This window comes from Branchiostoma floridae, chromosome 11 (genome assembly GCF_000003815.2).
Source record: "Branchiostoma floridae strain S238N-H82 chromosome 11, Bfl_VNyyK, whole genome shotgun sequence".
Taxonomy (NCBI): Eukaryota; Metazoa; Chordata; class Leptocardii; order Amphioxiformes; family Branchiostomatidae; genus Branchiostoma; species Branchiostoma floridae.
In genome coordinates, this window is record NC_049989.1 from 6712293 (window position 1) to 6732262 (window position 19970).

Here is a 19970-nt window from a genome sequence, read left to right on the forward strand (position 1 = left end):
TTCACAAAATTATACTACGGGATGTCATATTTGCTTTCAAGACTGCAAGAATGAAAAATTGCAGCATATCTTGCATTAAAAAAATGCTGTATACCTTCCTCTCTACACCTACAACATTACTATAGATTGGATGTGATGCTAAAGTACATTTGTAACTATACAAACTGATGTGCATGTGAAAACAGACCACAAAACTATAAAAGTAATAGAGGTGCAAAGTCTTAAAAGCTGTTAGGGGATCTAGCAGATGATATACTACAGTACATAGAAGCTCTGATTTTGTTAATGATAACTGGACTTGTTTATGATAACTGGACTTGTTTATGATAACTGGACAATCTGCTGATTTAATTTTCATTTCCACACAGAGAGAAAGATATAAGGAAAGACATATTCCAGGGTTTTTATGCAACTAAAAATCAGTCTGAACATTTCTTAAGTTTTTATGTTTTAGAACAATGCACATTGCCAATCTGATCGTACTCACTGATATAGCAAAGAGGTCATATCTGATGTGGGCAGTGTCCAGCGCACCCTCCAGCCACCTCTGCAGGTCCTTCTCTCTCTCACTGCGCTCCGTGTCCAGGCTGTCCACTGAGCTCTCGTCTGACTCCCTGTCCACATGCACCAGGGGGTGGTTATCTGTGGCGTCTACGGTTCGACACCTGGATGATACGTAGTGTTCGCAAATCTTCTATTCTAATTTTTCTTAATAAGATATAGAAAGCAGCGATGCTTCTTACAATGTACTGCATGATGGTATTTTAATAACTTGATATAGCAGAGTTCTGTCATACTGATCGTCTTTCAATTGATATTCATAAAACACAGATAGATGCTGTCATCCATTGTCAAAGGCCTCAGGTAAAAAAGGAAGTAACAGCAGAGTAAAAAGAGAATTATAACACTAAGGAGAACAACATTACCTGGTGGGGGAGATGTTCTTTGTGCCTGTACTGCTGCCGTCCCCATCCCCTATCCCGTTGACCAGCTCCACCTCACTGATACTGTGTCCGTTGTGTGAGCTACTGTCGCTGTCCTTGGTGCTGGAGCTACAGGTGCTGCTGTGGTGGGGGTTGTTGTGGACGGAGGCTGCGGACGGGTCGTGGGAGGAGTTGAGGGAGGTCTGGGAGACGCTGGGGGTGGAGTCGATGGTGCTGCTGCTCCCCGAGGAGCGAACGGCAAACCCAGGATAGCACGGAACACCTTCCTGCACAACATCCTGAAGGGAGGAGTAATGTAAGGATTAACATGAGGTTGGTACATTGTACATATTTATATATACAATCAAAACTGTCTATAGCGGCCACTCAAGGGACTGGAAAAATGTGGTCATTATAGAGAAAACGTTGATCAAATGACCACGAGCGATAAGTTACACATAACTTTGATAACCACTAATCTTTCTCACCAAATAACATTGTCCAAGTTTTAGATCAGTCCTCTGACCCTTCTCATCTTGAAATGACTCAGAATAAGTGTTGGTACTTTGTGTACGGAAATAAAATATGAAATCTTTATAGTGCCAATTGCTATCATAGATAAACTTTCATTCAAAGTAAAATTGTTTTTTGACAACCAAAATAACACTACCTTGCCTGTGACTGATCCAATTGGATGTACATAATTATATCCTTGCCTTGTTACTGTTGTTACTGCGTGTGCTGGCCGTACTACTCTTGCGGCTGGGGGTGGGACTATTCCGTGGGCTGGGCATGGGGCTTACGGAGTTCTTCTTCCTTCTCAGTCTGGGAGACACTGCTGCAATCAACAACATATCATAAAGTACAAGGTCACATCACACAGACAAGGAACAGAAGAAACTAAAGTTCTGATAAGCTTGTGAAATACAAGTTCTACAAACTTCAACGAATTTGCAGTACTGGCCGTAGAGGAGCAAACTGTGTGTACCTTGTACAAAGCACATTATAATGATTTGATAGGCCGGGGCGTCATCACTAGGTCCCATCATGCTTTTCTTTGGATGCGTGTGCCTTCTAGCAATTCACACGAATACTGCACAAGGCTATCCCTAAACAAGGTTGAATCAATGAGGTATAATGTTTTACAGACTCCAATAAATTTCCAGCAAACTCAATCCCTTCCTACCTTTCTTGAGGTAGTTGAGTCCATTGTGGATGGGAGAACCCTTGCCACTCTTGGTGGGGGACCCCTCACTGTGCAGGGAAGTGAGCGACCCTGCCTTGTGAAGACTGCTGGATGACATGGACGTCTCCTGCGACGCCGTCGGTACTCGGTGGGATTCCAGCTCTTTCCTGTACAGCTCGCGGATCTTCTGGGGGTCACGGGGCACCAGGAACGGGGAGGGGTCGAAGTTTTTCATGGGGAACTTGACAATTTTGTGGGACTTACACCAGCGGCCATTCAGGAATTGAAATCTCTTCATATGGACAATCTGTGGAAAAAGGTTAACATAAATTAGGCTATCAAATTGGAAAAATAAAGAACTATACTGATGCCTTTTTGTGCAGTTTATTCTACTTTAAACTATGTTTCTTACAAAGAAATTCCTTGTCTTAGCGTTAAATCAAAGGACTGTATGTAGGAATAAACGACAGCCAATCTCTATCATCTTCCTATGGGTCTTTTTCCCTTCATGATGTTGACACATACATTAAGGCTTTCAAGGTGCTTAATTGCCAAAGAGTCAGCAATTCCCTACAGCAACAGATGACAGTAATATACATTTTGAAATAATCTGCTGTACTTTTAAGTGCTTTATTTTTTTGTTCACTTCTCCACTACAAACTCATCACACTTGGGAACAGACACGGGTTTATGATTGTGTAAAAAAAAAGTTACAGTTGAGTATTCCACGTTGCCTCACCAGAATGGGTGGTAATCTCCAGATGTCCAGTTTCTTGGCGGCCAGCTGGTGTTCCTGACACTTACTGCAGTACCAGCGCTCCTCCTCACCCAGCTCCTCCTCCTTAGTGAAGGCCTTCAGACACGTGTCCAGGTCGATGGGCTCCGACTGCGCCCGCCGGCTCGCTGCTACGCTCTCGTGTTCCTCAAACACCTGTGTGATATCGGAAGTAACTTAGGTTATATGGTGCATCAGGGTTCAAAACTTTCATTTTTGGAAACATGGTGCTCCTGACCTAATCTCCAAGCAGATCCTACAGCAGTATAAACTAGTATCAAAAGCTGGCAGAGGAGTGAAGCCGGCCTAGAAGTGAGTATGACTCCCTTTGGCCGGCTATACTCCTTGGCAAGCTTTGATACTATCTTATAACACGGTAGGATGTGCTTTGAGATTACTCCAGACCCAAAAATTTATGTGCACAGATGACATTTCCTGTGCACCTAAAATACATGTAAAAGGAAAATAAAACTGGAGTTCCATGATCTCAAACCTTTGTCAAATAAAATATACACTAAGTTTTCCATGATTCATGCTATGTGCATTCATGACTCTCACATACAACCTACATGTACATGTTACTCATTTAAAACTATTAGCATGTCAATAACATAAAGACATTGTTACTCAGAACACTGTCAGCTTAGCAACTAAAATCTTATATTGCATTGAGTGCCTTTAATAAACCATGTGAAACCGACCCACCTTCTCCTGTGACTCCTGATACCTGAGGTGGAGTGCTGTGGGGTCCCAGTCAATGGCTACATAACTACTGCCCATGGCAAACTCCTCCTCTGTACAGTCAATCACACAGCCTCGACAGAACCTATGGAAATCATAGGGCACGTCTTGTGATACATGTTGGTTCTTTTCGCTCAATTATCTCAATCTCTATCTATCTATCAATTTATCAGCAAGTTATTGTCACTGTCATTATACTTTTGTTGTGATAGGCAATATTCTCAATACTGTTAATGTAAAAATGTTTACTGTGTTTTTTGTTCGAATTTTTTGCACCGACAGGTTCAATGCAAACTCAAAACCACTGCAAACATTTTTCTTTCTTCTTATCTGTCTTTTTCCTGCATGTCTAAGCGCTACATGTATGCATTATGTTATCAAGAAGGTGCTACAGAAGTAGATATGATTAGATCAATGACAGTTGATGGTTACCGACTGGCTGTCCATAAAGGCATCTGGACTTCCATTACTGTACAATATACAGCGCTATCACTCAAAACCGCCACAAACAGTCCATTTTCTCCCTGGCACGAAATCAAATCCCCCCAAACTTTAATACATTTACATTAGTAGCCTGGTTGTCAGGCTTGTAAGTCTATGTCTGTTCTGATAGCAGAGAGAAGAGTGTGTGTGCTTACCTGTACCAGGGACACCAGGCACATGTGATGCCATCTCTTTGTACAGCCTTCAGCACAAACGGGTACTCATAGCCCAGGCTATCATCACTGCAGCAAAACACACATACAAACATGTCTGCATCATAATCAGAACAACAAAATCATAAGCAAACAATATGTATACGTTACTAGTGTTTTACCTACATGACTGTGCATGTAACAAATGATCCTAGTTACAGTGAAAGACTATATGTGTGCATGTGTGCAATTTGGGACCCCGTATTGGACAATTAAAAATGCTACAGTGCACAAACATGTAGGGGTTTCTTTGATCCATATATGGTGTGATAGCAGTACGTGTGATGGGAAAACAGACATGGCATACAGATACACATGACAATAACACAATTTTAATGTCAGTGCTGCATACATGGATTTTTCAGTTACGTAATATATAAATACATTTGTATATGATTTTGACAAAGTAAGATAAAGACAAACTAAAGAATACAGCAGATATAAAATAAATTTTTTGTGACTGAACAAGGGATTGTTCTAATGACTATTATACTGTACCTTCAACTGCATTTTAGTCTTTTTTTCATCTCCTGTCTATTTCACCCAAGTATTTCATATAATACTCTATTTTGTTTTCTGGTTTACACCATTCTAAACCTTACAAACTAAAGTAAGAACAGACCAACAAGACATCGCACGTCACAGTGCTCACCAAGTGAAATTAAGTGCAAGGCAAAAAATCAGCAAATTTATTACCGGTTATAGGATTGGTGCTTAGCGCACCCTGCTTGAGTAATTCTTTTACATCGTGACCTTTAAAAAAAGTACAAAGATACAATAAACTGCTTGGAATCATCCTGGTATAATCATAGAATGGTGCAGCACTGTTTGTAAAAGAGCCAGGCTTTTGCCAAGTAAAGGTAAGGAATGGCTTTTCTCTGTAAAAACTTTTCTCTGTAAAAACAAGAACTTGTAAGATAGTGGTGCCCTTCGGCTAAATGTACAATGTTCAATTGTCCCCCTTCAAAAGTACAAATTAAACTCCAAAATTTTAGTGGATGATGTCAGGAGGGTAAATTGCTGTCTCTTTCCTGAAAATTTACTTTCTTCTTTCTACAGAAATTCAATTATCATAATAAGCAACTTTTTGGCTCCCATCTACGTTCTGCAATTGCCGTATATGGCTGCCTGACATTGTTAAAAACGTGTTGGAACTGAAAACGTAATAATATTGAATTGTAATATCAGAAACTGGACAGATGGCATCCCAAGTGTTTACTTGATGCAGCCTGAAGTCTGAGGGAACATGACTTACCAGTCCTGGGCGTGGTTACTCCTCCCACCCTCGGACGGTGGCAGGGGGCTGACCAATCGTGAGACCTGTGTCCAGATGGCTTGGTAAAGGTCCTGCTGGAGGGACGATACTCCACAGGGCAGGATGAGGGGGGTGCCGAAAAGGGACGGCCGGCTCTTCTGGGATGACAGGAAGTACACATCCATACGGATCTGCAAACAGAATGACATATGATCGTTATTCATGCAACAAGAATTTCAAATATCTTGATTTAGAGGTGTTCTGTACTAATCTTCACTAGCACATACATGTACATGTTTGCATAGCTTACAGAGGTGAGAAACACATGTTTTAATGTGTCAAATATGCTTAGTTATACTAAGACTGTCCCAAAGGTAGCTTGTGGGATATATTCCCTAAACACACTTCTGATACATTTTTGTTATTAATTTTACTAAATAAATATATCACTGCTATCAGTACAGAATCATTATATTCCCCTTTATCTTATCATCTAAAATCTAACTGTTTTAAACCTCTACCATTGAATCAGTGATTTGGTTGACTTGCCATTTTTCTGTGTAATGCAACAACATAGCCATTGAAGCTGGACTGTCCGTTGACAGAACTAGTGGTACTGGTGCTGGCATTGCTCGGCTGGCGGCTATGTCTCCCGCTGCCTGGTTGGTTCAGTGTGTAGCCTGCGTCACCGTTTACTGCGGGGAGGTGCGTGGTGCGTCGGAGGGTGCCCTGCCTAGGGGACAGCTGCTGGCTTCCATTGGTACTCCTGTATAATATAGTATTATAACATGGGTTTTAAAGACAGAATGTGATGTTCCCCATAATGGTGGAACAATATTTTATTCAAGCATTGTTTGTTCTTTATAAGAATGTTCTTTTTTGTTCTAGCTTATGACCCAATTATTTACAAATCACAATAAGTATCTCCATTTAAACGAATTCTCTACACTCAAGCAGTTCTAGACATTTGTATTTCACAGCTGCACATCCACTGATCAGACATTATTGTACATTTTCATGTATGTAACAGTAAATGCCTGACCTGTTTAGAGTAACAGCAGGTCTGTTTTGAGTGTTGTTACTTGCAGCCAGAGCAGGTTGGAGAGAAGTGTCATCCTTTGTGGAGGGGATATTTACAGGGGGGAGTGGCTGTACTGCAACACCTGCACCTGAAAGGTTGGTGGAACATCAAATCAATTTTGTTTCTTCTGGATTTCCTTGAGTAATAACCCAATATATAGATATACTTTGCATTTTATGTCAATAAATCAATGCCACAATTTGCAAAGTTACCCATGGACAATCTAAATAATTGAAGTCCAAAATTCCAGATGAAAATTATCCTCCGAAGTGAAATTATGAGAAAACTAAAGAATATCAATGCAGTCAAAGTAGCTAATGAGCTTCACACCATAGCCTATAAAAGAAATATCCATCTAAAATCACTACAATAATGCAAAATGACACAAAATAATGCATTTGTACAAAACAATAACTTTCTTTCCTTACAAATCTGTACTGGTTCCTCACCTGTCATGACAGTTCCATTGCACTGAGGTTTGCTGGGTTCACTCGTCTCTGCCACCTTTCCTTCACTCTCTTCCTCCATGCTGCTGTCCTGTACTGCAGGGATCTCATAAGCAAACAGGTTCCCTCCAAGCACCGATCGTACTCGCTGCCCATCTGATGGGAAACTCTGAAAGAAACAGTTCACTTAACACAAGTATTGATACATGAATCAGCACCAAGGAGAGACACAATGTACAGTAATGATTTATGATTCAGCACCAAGGACAGGCATAAGGTATGGTACAGCTACGTTGGTGAAATACTTACCTTGATTGTGGCCCCAAACGTCTCCAGCAACAACAGCTGACTGACATCAATGTCACACAGCTCACCCAAATGTTTCTTCAACACAAGGTTCTTCTCATCTGCGTTGAGGCGGAGACCGTACCGAACAGGAACACTGCCATCCAGCTTCATCACTAGTACAGGGTGGTTAACAACTTGGGGTCAGACACCAAACCCTTCAAACAAATGTTAAGTGATGCTCAACTGTACCTCTACTGCTCACAAATTGTCAATTGTCTTCTTGATACTGTAATTCACTTTGTCTTCTCAGTACCAAACTTTCACTGTCTGAGAAAATTTAACTTGTTCACAGAAATAAACGTCCATGGTGAACGAAATATTTGTTATCGTCACCAGGACAAATTATTTGTTATCAGTAATGATAAGTTCACGATACAGTTGTCACCGTTATAACCGTGCACATAAAATTACATTGAAAAAATCAGGAATTACAGTACATACTTGATACATTGCCTGGATTTCATTTTTTGCAAAACTGATGGTTGATTGACTGACCTGTGACCTCCACATACATGGCGTTGTCCATGGGCAGGGGGAGGGACATGAAGTTGAAGGGGTCAAAGCGAACGTTGACGTGCGTGCAGTGTAGGCATCTGACCTGCGACTTGAGCTGCCCGTGGAACAAGTCCACCACAATGGAGCGGTTCCGCATCAGATGGTTGTCCCATGCCTGAGTAAGGGGAAGAGAATTTTGGCCATGATGAATACCATGTTTGAAATTAGGATTCCTTACTTCAAATATTATTAGCAGTGCTAGCAAGAAGACTAAAACAACTACTTTTGACCATTACAACATACCAATTTTCCTAATGCTTTAATCGTTGCAAATGTATAAGTCACAATAGCAACCACATCACATTAGCAACCAAAACAACATAAGCCTAATACAGTACAGTGCAGTATTACATAATAATACAATTTTACAACTAAATTGGTGACTATAGAACCATGTGTTGAATGAGTGTTAAAAACACTTACCTCCTTGGCGACCTCCTCGTCTGCTCTCCCATCACTGTCCTTCAGTTCAACATATGGCTTCTCATGGACTCTGTCAATACAAAATAGCAACATTTAATTCTACAGCTCCTTCCCATGGTCTGCCATTACTTTATGTTCACTATTTCCTATGATTTTTTTCATAAGGTAAAAATTTTGCCCTTGTCACTCATGTGTATTTTACATTTTATAAACCGTTATCAAAAAATCTGCTCACTTGAGAACTATCAATAGAATCTAATGTAGCCATTCTCCATCTGCAAGTTATGACATCTTGCTTGTCACTCCGTTCTATAGGATGTTGCTCTTCAACACATCCATGTACACGTAAACAAATATAGCCTAATGGCTCAGTCATGTTCCCCTAGGTGTATTTTATCTGCCTGATGATCCTACCTGTTGAGATCTTCATGCAGCCCATCTAGCAGGAAGGCCAGGAGCTCTTGTGAGTCATGCTGTTGGAAACCATTGAATCTCGGGGCATACTTTGCTATTGTCCACTGCAAAATGAAAAAAGTAAGTTATAAACTGAGGATGTATTCCTTGGTATGCTTTCCTGATGATTAACCTTATCCCTACTGCCTAACCCTGTAACCCGAGATATTTGGTGCTGAAATGCTACTTGAGTGGAAAGAAGGTTAACAATTTTTATACATTAAAATTAGGTTTATAGATTAAAGAGATAAAAGCTTTTCTGTGCGATTCCCTTCTCACTTACCCTCATCTTGAGTGGAGCTATTGTCTTGGAGGTGCCACTCCATAGATCCTGTACCAGATCCCCGTATCTCCGTGCAATGTGTCCCTTCATGCCGAGGGGGTTTATCCTAAGACATCAGAAACACGAAGTTATACCATGACTGACGTAACAGGAACTTTTAAACATGGATTATCAATGACAATTCTTACACTTTAAGAATTTTAGGCTATTCGACGAGACTAATATTCAAGTTCTAGGACACAATTTTCCTGATTCAACCAAAAAGGTCTTCAAATACATGTAATACTATATACATTGTAGTTGGCAATTTAAAAAGTTATCACTATAAAAAGTTGCTATAGTTGATTAAGGCTAGAAACTAGAAGAAAGTTTCAAATGTAGCTTAAGTGACTAATAACAGCATAAAGGCTATATACATCAATCCTGAAAATAGCAACACCATTGAAACGTACGTGTTGAGCTCATACAGATGTCTGCCTGAGATGAAGTACTCTGTGAGAGCGTGGGTGTTACTGATACACTGCAGACCAGAGTTCATGAAACATGTGTTGCCGAGGTTACTCAGGCCTGTGGCACCTTTCTCTGCAGCAGCTACACAGGGGACACAACCAAGTATCATTAGAGCCTCGCAAAATGGTAGCTGCCAGAATCACATTATGTTGGACACTTACTGGGAACCTGACTCATTTTAAATGATAAATTTGTATCAACCTACACATGAATTTAGAAACCAAAATGTCACAATTACTGCAAGGGCATGTTTCTTCTATACACCATAGCATCTATCCAAAGGGTTACTTGGTATCATGGTATGTTTATCATTGGCTGATCAATTTTGACAAGCTATACGGATAAATACAAATGTATATATACATCTGACTGTGAGATTAATAAGCTATTCCACAGTGCTGCTCCATACCTAAAGTGACCAGAGTTACACCCCCCATTTGTTGACAGATGGTGCCATTATACATGTGCTACAAAATCAATGGCTCCAATTGGCTGCATTACAAGTAGTTTAATTTGATTGGCTATCGAGTAGTGTGTCAAGCCATTTCATTGGCTGACAAGATTGCATCTCTTCCCTTTAACTTATACGCTCTCTGATGTGGTAAGGAGCGTCAGAAGGCTTTGTGAGTCCAAACTGCAACAGTGCAATGCAATAAATACACACACACTGCAAAGTGTGTGCTACTGATGACAACACGCTCGGTGGCATCCATCCAAATAAGAAGTCTAAAGCAAAGTATATACATTAAGCTCCTACAACTACTATATATTATGCAGGTTTTGTAAGCTCAACCAACAAGGACTGTTCAATGACACATTAAAGGAAGGACAGAAACAAAACAATGTACACACACACAACCACAACACAGTCACAGAATCGCATCTAGTCTTTGAGAACCAACTGCCCTGGAGTAGAAAGGTGGGGAGACCTGTGGACTACAAAATGTTCCTTTAGATGACAGAAAATATATGAGTGGTCTACTGCAAGGATAGGTGATTGGGTTGTTAAAGGCAAATAAGTGTAAAAAAGAGAATAGAGTACAATGTACATGTATGGGGCGCATTTAACAAGCAGAAAGCAAAGTATGACACTAAATTTTGTCCTATTGTAACTATCACAAAATGGAACAAGTCAAGGTTTAAAATGTTGAAAAAATGTGTTTATTTTAGGAGCAACATTTGCAAAGAGCAACAAAGAAAAAGCTGACAACAGCAAACGATAGCATGTTGGAGGTAACGCCATGGTATGGTAGGGAGGGCAGGGGTTCCACGCACAGGTACACAGTTAGCATGGGAACACACCTGAGTTTCGGTAGAGGATCTTAGCCAGATTAGACAGACCAGCTGATTCCATGGCTGCGTGCGGAGGTGGGAGGATAGAGAACAGCAGTCAGGAGGGGGTGGGGGTGCCAGTGTGGGGGGTGCTTCCCAGAAATATTCAAACACTCTCACTTTCAAGTGATGTGGGGGGGGGGGTTTCTTCCCAGAACCATTCAAACATTCTCATTTCAAGTGTTGAAAGGTTAATTTGTTCATTTAATAATTCTGTTGTTTATTTTTACAATAAATGCCACAAATGTTGTAGACTTAGTTTCTGTACAAAATCAACTGATTTCATCCTTTGCAAAATCAAAAGTTGTTAACCAAAAGCAATAGGCTTAAATAGTTTGCAATTTGAAGCTTAAAAAAATCATATCAGCCTGCTTTGCATGAAGTCAACAACAAATTTTCATAGCAAACAGAAAACAATATGTATGAGTAAGTAGGTAAAACTGATTGGTACATGGAATTTAGATGATCAAATGTAACACCGTTTGGTTTACATATTTGTAAAGATCATGAAGATGAATGACTGCAGTAGAAAAAGCACAGAATTCTCGGAGAAACACCAGGACAAAGAGGGTCAGAGAGTTGTGCTGTGTACAAAGCAGAGTAAGAAATTATAGGAAGAGCATGTGATTATAGTTAGGTGGACTTAGTAGTAACTGGGATACACGTAAATATTGGACTGCTGTGTCTTAGTCTGTCCCTGTTATTGTTCAGATTATGAAGTATTGAGATGACTTTACCATGTGTGGTTAAAAAATAGAAATACAGAGGGACACAACTGAATCCAGTCCAGGAGGGAATAGCAAGGAGTCAAAACAATACATAGGACAAATAGTTTACTGAAAGAAAGTAGAATTCTTTAACATTCTGATTCTTACATCATGCCATACCACACCAATGAGACAAAAGTTGACAATACTGTATTTCTGACCTTGCTTCTTCTCCATACGATTCTTCTGGTTGGCTAAAGACGACATCTCCTCTGGCCAGCTCATGTCTTTGTTACGGACTGGAGAAAATAAAAAACAACAGTTTTTTTGTTTGTTCAATACTACCATTTTTGTACAATAAATGCTTTCCTGATGTGGCCATAATGCTCACTATTAGTAGTACACTGTTGAAGAATACCCAACAAATGTTAGCTTCAAATGACAATGGTAAGTAACTAGATTGTAAATCATCATATAAGGTATGTACAAGATAATGAAATAATATACATTTGCCAACTATGGAGGTTATTATTTTGGACACAGAACAGGATTACTTTCTAAGAGGAGCCACAGAGGAAATATACATCAGGGCCTATCAACCATCCCTCAACAGAGACTGGGGCCGATGCAGATTGCTGGTTACCTTTGACCCATCACTGATATCACCCTTCCTGATCAGGACAGGTCACTTAAGGCCTTTGGCTCGTTTCAACTTGAGAAGGTTGGAGGACTGACCGAAAGCTAGTTTTTAAGAGCTCTTCTTTGTGCACAGATATAGCAATTTAAAATCTTCACTGTATTATTATCTCCTTTTTTTTCAGTTTTGGTTACCTTCTATGAGAATCTGCTGATTGTCATCGATGCCCAGCATCTCCAGAGTGTGGTCCTCCTCTTCAAGCAGATAAGCATTGCTCTGCAACAAAGGTAACAGTGAACATGAAAGACAAATATGAAGTTGAGTGGCTCTTACAATATCTAATAGTTTAATATTACCTAAATACTGTTTTGAAAAAATGTTTTTTAAAGTTTTGAGATTCTTATTACTGGAACTTTCTTTGTTGGCTAGGATACTTTTACACAAATGTAATATTTAGTATACTTGGGTCTAGTGCCATTGCAGGTTAAACAATGTTAGCTAAGATAATCTCACCTCCTCCTTGAAGTTCCAGAGCCGCATATCGTCCTCTCGGATGCGCAGGCGGTTACACAGGTACTGGTACATCAGCTTCAGGGTGGTCATCCTGCTGAAGGCTGCCACATACGCCAGGTACCGGCGAGGGGTGGTGTTCATCGGGCCTGTGATGCCTGAAGGCGAACGATGACGGTAACGGATCAAAACCTACCTCAACTCTTTTTCCGTTTTAAAACTCAATGGAGCAAATATCTTAGGGACCAATTCTGTATCAAACAACATCTTTAACAATCTCTAATAATCACCATGAAGTGTTTGAAGTATAAAAAATGGACAAGCAGAAATTGTGCTGAGAAAACATAAAGATGCTGGGATATATGAATATACTTAGTGAGTAGTAGACATTTCTTTGTAGATGACTGACATTGTTCACTGATACAAGCTTCTGTAGCAAAAATACAATAATTTCAAAAGTAGATATGTTCTACACTCTAGCTGTTGCAAGGATCATACCTCCAGGGCCGAAGTGAAAACCTCCCAGCTGTACCCCCGGGGCCCCTGCTCTGGTCTGAGGGGCCTGGTGTCGCAGCAGCCGTATGCTGAGGGGATACAGCTCCAGTTCTGCCGAGGGGTCGCCATGGCTGGGGATAATCACCTGGAAGATGCAACACAATAAGTCAAAGACACAAAGGGGTACAGTGGCAATAGACAGGGCAACCATTCAAAACTTTCTGAAAAAATTAGTGTTATACAGTTCAAATATGCAAATACTTTGCACCTTGGCAACCTCCCAATAAACACAAAGTTAAACACAAAGAAAGAAACAATTAAGACCGTGACATACCGTTCTGGGCAGGGCAGGGGAACCACCGTACCAGTTCTGCAACGCTCGCCACACCGGCTCAGGGAGAAGTTCATAGTCCCGCCCCCTGATCAGGATTCGATCCCGCTTCAAACGTCCACCCTCATTGGTCAACATCATAACCTGTGATAGCCAACCAGAAGACAAGGTTTTTACATACAAACGATGGAAAAAATGTGAAGCAAATTACTGGGACAGAGGTAAATACACAAAGATGTGTACAGTATATCAAAATACACTTGAAGGGCAATTGCAATTTTCTCAATATATTTTCCTACCTTTCGTGTTTCTGGTATGATGAGAGGAGTATTATCAATGGCTCCAGGATTCTGCGGAGGTAGGGGATTGGGTGCGAGATGTTTGGCTCTAGGCAGAGTTCCTCTCCCTTCGCTGGACATGGTGCTTGCTCGACTCCCTGAGCTAACTGAGCTGGTTCTTCTTGAGTCCGCATCTCCGACATGGTTTGCAACATGGTTCAGGGTTCCATTCCCGCGTAAGCTCTCCACAGCGGAGGAGCTCTCGCTGTAGAAGCCGCTGGTTCTGGAGACAGAGGAGGCCTCGTCTTGGGAGAACTCTTCGCTGATCTCATCCCATGCATGGGCCAAACCATTCAAGTGGTGGGGTGGGAGGCTGCCTGAGGAACTGTTTGAGGAGGTTTCCCACCCATTGTTATAGGATCTTCCCTGAGATGGGAAGAAATGTCTTCATATCAAGCAATGCAAAAACCTCTTGAAAAGTGGCAAGAACATCAATTAATTGCTGTTGAGTTTATTGCTGTTATTGCTGTTGGAGAAAGAGACCAGTAAAGAGCAAAAAAGAGACAATTACTTGAAGACTACATAAAAAGTACCTGGTAGTGTGTGAATTCACACCAGTTCTTCCACCAGGCCATGGACACCAGGTACCAGGTGTCCTTGTTCTTTAGACCCTTTCTCTCTTCCCGATCCAGCCAGCCCCTACAGGCAGTACAAAAACATTGTAAGCATTCACTAAGAAAAATCATGATATTCTACCATAATGTAGGTTCCAAGCACTGATGTAATTTTGAGGTACAGAAGATAATGTATTTGCAACAACTCATAATGGGTGAGATATACCATTGGTACATCTGCTCCTCCATCATCATCTTACCTGACAATTTCTCCCTCCTCCTCTGACCAGGCTGGTCTCAACCCCAACACTACGTGGCATACCTATCAACAAAACAAAGCAAAGCTTATGTTAGAGCAAGAGAAATACCACTGGTGCACTGTATCATTGAAATATAAATTTGACACAAATAGTAACTTTAAATTTAAAATGCATTTATAAGACATGCTGATCCCTCTACCGATTACCCTACACCCTATAGAGAGTGTTTGATAGACACACAAACAGCAGTGTTAGATCATCATTTACCTGAAATAGGAGCTTGAGGAGATCGTTGGGCAGCCTGTGTCCCATGGACCAGATCTGATACTCTTCCAGAGTAATACAGCCATCCTGGTGGACAGAACAAAATGTTCAGCAGTGTTCAATTTGTCTGTACAAAGCATAGGAACCCTACCATTCACCTGATGACCTGCAACATGCACTACTACTACTTGTGCCAGCTCCTTTCATCTTTTTTCCCCCAAACAGCCTGGCCAGGCCCCAATATGGGCATGTGACCAAGGCATAACTAAGGCTATTGTAAAGTAAGACAGTAGGTTTCTCGATGTAGAAACACAACTTTTACTGTTTTCATTCAATTAACAAACTAAATTCACTTACACATGCTTTCTTCATTGATGCACCAATGCTATTAGATTTTGTTTGTCTGCTTAATGCCATGAGAACTTTACCTGGTCTGTGTCATGTGTCTTCAGGATGTCTTTCACAATGTCTTCAGCCTTCCAGTGGGTCTTACTCATGTCAGGGTCCTGCACACACACATAAACATCTGGGTTGGTCTTAAACAGGGCTGCAGTTCCCCAATGTACAGACTCAACAGCAAGCAGCAGATCTAAATTTGAATTACCACTGGTACAAATGTACCTCCAAGAATATGTTAGGGAGCAGATGGTAATGGTTTCAAAACCTCCCAATTGTTACTCTTCCTTACACTTGCAGGGGGAAAGAGATATTTTTATCTCCCTCAGCTTACATGCATATACCAATCACTTCTTTATCATTGCTATTTTTCAAATAGTATCAAATGGCTGTCTTATAATGTGCAGACAAACACTTATCATCAAATTTTTTCTATATTTTCCACAGGTTTATTCTAGTACATGTACTACATGTATACCAGACAGTCACTTGTCAAGCACTAATCACACATCATATGAATATTATGCTTTCACAGCATATGGGTTCAGATGTTCACTGACAGATAAATAATATTATTGTGTATCACAAGTGAAACATTAAAACATTTGGAATAGATTGAACAATTGCACACCTATTCATTGCAATGGCACATTCAGGGAAGTAAGCTGTGTTATTAGTCAACAACAAACAATACAAAGCACCAACAAGAAGCATACCCTGCATCTAACAACACTTTTAATTTTTGTTGCTATGTTATGATTTTGTAAGGTCTCTCTTAGAAATCAGTTACTGAGTTAGCTGAAGGGACCCCCCTAAAGATACATTGTATAAATAAATTGTACACTTTACTTCTGCACTACAAATGTCTGTTGCAAGGTATCTGGGACAGGCTCACCATTCAAAACAAAAAAGAATGAGGATATTTCTAATTCAGTATAAATTTTTTGGGATTCAAATCCTGTATGATTGTTTAGATGTGGCATGAGAAGAAAGGCTAGATAGAGGTTAACAAAATATTACATTTCATAAACATGTAATAGTCTGACTATGCATAACCTGGTCAATAATCTCTCCCCGGGTTTTAAACTGGGTTTCCTTGGTATTGTAAGCTTCTATCCCTGCTAGGCCAACTACCGGGTACGCACAACCAAGCACTTTGCCTGCCTGAATTTAATCAACAGCCCTATATGCTTAAGTGCTTTCCAGGGGGGCTACGGCAAAATTTCCTTTGGGGCATGTTGGACCTGGTGCCAAAGAGCTGGCCTGTGTGCGTTACTGGTAACAGTCTGGGTTCCAGCTTAGATTATGCAGCAGCTCGGTGATAAATACAGTATGGCTGCAGGACAAGTGAGGGAGGATACTAACCGCCACATGCACTTCATTTTCCCACTGAAATCTCTACAAGAAGAAAGAAAGAGAAAGAGAGGAAAGTACTGAGATCCATCGTCCAGAACTCCTCATACAGAAATGCAAAAAGTACAAAATGCAGAAAAACAAAGCAAGCAAAGAAAAGCAAACCACAAGTGTGCATGCAGACATACTGTGTGACTAAAATGTTTTACTGACATCACTTATACAACACAATGCATAGCCAAAATACTGTCACAACACAGTGCAATATGTCACAGAAAGGCAAAAGAATAAGCAAAGAGGAAAGTTGACCAGAAAGCTCACAAGTCACCCACATTGCCTCTCATGTGTCTAGCATTACACATATTGAAGTGTATAACTTCACCATACCACATAATACTTACTTGTGGTCAATATGAGTTGGATAGATCCATGACATCTTCATCAGTCTTTAACACTGACAAGGTAATACTGCCAGGTTCTAATACTGAATGTTGGCCAGGGAGCAATGTACTAATATCCTTTCTGTATTCTGCAGTTGTGTCATTTTGTAGAGTGTGTACCTTACCTGGACCAATATCTTAGTCACAAATACAGTCAAGTGACCAAGCTGTTTTCTGTACTGTACCTGTCTATATCCCAAGCTGCAGTAGAGCCATGTGGTAACAACTTGAAATTGGTAAAAAGGTAGGAGGGTTTACCGTATGGATGTCAAAAACATTTTCCTCATGGATGATGATGAGCATGGAAGCCATGGCAGCAAGCTCCTCCCGGTCCAGCAGCCCGTCATGGTTGGTGTCGAAAATTTTGAAGCAGACTGTAGCAGATATTACAGGGGGGACAAGTTAGAATTATAACAGGATGTTTGCACCACTGTTAATTGCTATCTTTTCTGTACAATTCACCTGCTTTGAATAATGATTATGGTATAAGGGGCTCTGGCTATTTCACTTCATTAACATATTTGAAACACAGACCACTTTGAATTTAGAATGACATCTTTGAAATTTCACAGACACCAGTTGGCAACCTTGCACTTAAACCTATTACCAAATGTATGTTCATGTTTCATAGTTTATGTAGGAATTCATCTGTCACCTTTGTGGACAAAAACCTTTAAAAGTTTTAAAAATGATTGATTTTTAGGTAATGATGTGCACCACCTACATTTCTGTCTCTCAGCTAGTGGTCCCCTGCAGCAGGCAGACAGCCCACAGCAGATCTCCTTGAAGTCAATGTGATTGTCTCTGTTTTCATCAAAGGCATTGAATAAACCTGCAGGATGGGACCAAAAAAGGTAATGAAATCGCTACATGTGCAAGATGAAAGGCATCAGATGATCATGTATGAAGTTCATAAGGAACTTTGCATGAGTTAATGTCTATCATCATGGTTTAGGGCTTCTATACAAAGGTTTGACTGTATTTTCATTACTCTCATGTTTCCCTTTCATGAGTGAATAGTCCCAGACATAATCATACAACCAAGCTAAAGCAGCAGAAACCACTCCTATTCATAGTATCATGAACGTGTAAGAAATTCTGGAGTCACCTTCACAAAGTTCCTTGGGCACAGGAGGCACCATGAGGATGGTAAACGTCTCCAGATCAAACCTCCCCGTCTTGGACTGGCTCTTCAGCTGCCAGTAACGCTTCTCCAGCTCTATTATATCTGTCTCTTCCACTGAAGAACAAAACCACATGTTAGATATTTAATCTACAAATGTTTAAAAGTGACAGTTGCCTTCTAAAAAACACATTCAGATGTCCTATTAGATTGTTTCCTATACATCTTACACAAAGAAAAAGAAATCTTGCTCAAGAACTCTTGGCTATATAAAAATTCCAGTACAAATCTTACAAGAATAAATATAGTTTGGGAACAATGTTATTCCCAATATACAAAAAAAGCAGCCTATATAGAACAGCTTAATACAATGACCAATAGCAGTACTAGATTTCCTACAATGTGTGACTCCAGCCAGGGTCTGATAGAACGTTGGGGTCTCGCTGTCGTCTGTGAGGGTCACACAGACCCCGCCGCTGTTCAGCAGCCATCTTGTCACCGACGTGGCGTCTGGATTCGCCAGCAACCAGCACCGGAACTCGTCGTACATCAAACGTTCATTCTGTCATTTAAGGAAAATCATCCAGTTCATAAAAACATCAATGAACAGGAGACCACAATTTTGTCAATGGCTATTCAAAGAATGTTTGAGACACATCGGATGACCTGTAACTTCTATGATAAAAATAAGTCAAAATCTTAAGTGCCCATCATTAAAAACATGTCCTGTAAGTTTTCCCACCTGTGCAAAGCTGTCCTTGATGACTTGTGGCACATGTCCACTGTCACATGCCAGCACCATGGTCTCCATGTCACTGCGCTGAACATGGCTCAGGGCATCGTTGGCATACAGAGCAAAGATGACTGCAAAAACAGACATAGAGATTTTCTTTTTAAGACCATACCTTCATTTTCTTGATTCTGAGATTCCCTTGATTCATGTTCTTCTACTTTGGAAAAAAAAAATCAAATGTATTATACTGGGCAAATATACAGCCCAAAATGGTCAAATTCTGGTACCAGCAGTTGAAAAAAGCCCCTTAAAGCTATTCAAGTTTTTTTTTTATCGAAATGTCTTGAACAGTAAGCTCTTAAAGTAAACAATATTTAGAAATTTTGTTCCATGAATTCATCAATGCATCTAAAGTTTCCACATAATAGAGAATGCCTGATTTTATGTTAATTTTGCTCTCCCCCTTTAACAACTTCCTCTGCAAAAATTGAGAAACAAGACATTACATTGGTGTGGCCTAATGGGTCTTTTAAACATGTGATCCCAATGTTCTTGTCAGAGCTGACCTTTTATGTCAAGGATTATTTCTTAAGCACATAAGGGAAATAGCAACAAACAATAGCAACAAATCTGTTGCTTTTCTGAAGGATGAAGGACAATTAACATTCCTTGATGATTTTAACCTCATTTTATGTAATTTGCTTTTAACATTATGTTAGGTTTGACTATCTTCATACGAATCATAGATTGTTTAGTTACCTAGGTCAGCAAATAGTAACATCTAACGCAGCTTTAATTTCCTGGCTTAGGCTAAAGCTACATA

General features: G+C 40.3%; 1 protein-coding gene across 1 annotated transcript in view; it reads right to left on the reverse strand.

Annotated features, from left to right (window-relative positions):
• Window positions 1-19970, reverse strand: part of LOC118425801 (ubiquitin carboxyl-terminal hydrolase 32-like) — a gene marked incomplete in the record, with an annotated part of 28501 nt that overhangs the window by 2501 nt on the left and 6030 nt on the right. Inside the window, 35 exon segments of the mRNA XM_035834892.1 lie at window positions 488-665; window positions 927-1222; window positions 1640-1761; window positions 2110-2416; window positions 2849-3040; window positions 3590-3710; window positions 4264-4350; window positions 5017-5073; window positions 5576-5766; window positions 6125-6341; window positions 6618-6744; window positions 7106-7271; window positions 7412-7563; window positions 7946-8120; window positions 8429-8498; window positions 8843-8946; window positions 9165-9270; window positions 9617-9755; window positions 10977-11030; window positions 11935-12012; window positions 12545-12626; window positions 12864-13018; window positions 13359-13500; window positions 13690-13830; window positions 13986-14390; window positions 14558-14663; window positions 14839-14900; window positions 15106-15189; window positions 15531-15608; window positions 16864-16896; window positions 17550-17665; window positions 18016-18123; window positions 18400-18531; window positions 18814-18976; window positions 19157-19278. Of these exon segments, the coding sequence (XP_035690785.1) occupies window positions 488-665; window positions 927-1222; window positions 1640-1761; window positions 2110-2416; window positions 2849-3040; window positions 3590-3710; window positions 4264-4350; window positions 5017-5073; window positions 5576-5766; window positions 6125-6341; window positions 6618-6744; window positions 7106-7271; window positions 7412-7563; window positions 7946-8120; window positions 8429-8498; window positions 8843-8946; window positions 9165-9270; window positions 9617-9755; window positions 10977-11030; window positions 11935-12012; window positions 12545-12626; window positions 12864-13018; window positions 13359-13500; window positions 13690-13830; window positions 13986-14390; window positions 14558-14663; window positions 14839-14900; window positions 15106-15189; window positions 15531-15608; window positions 16864-16896; window positions 17550-17665; window positions 18016-18123; window positions 18400-18531; window positions 18814-18976; window positions 19157-19278 (4868 nt within the window).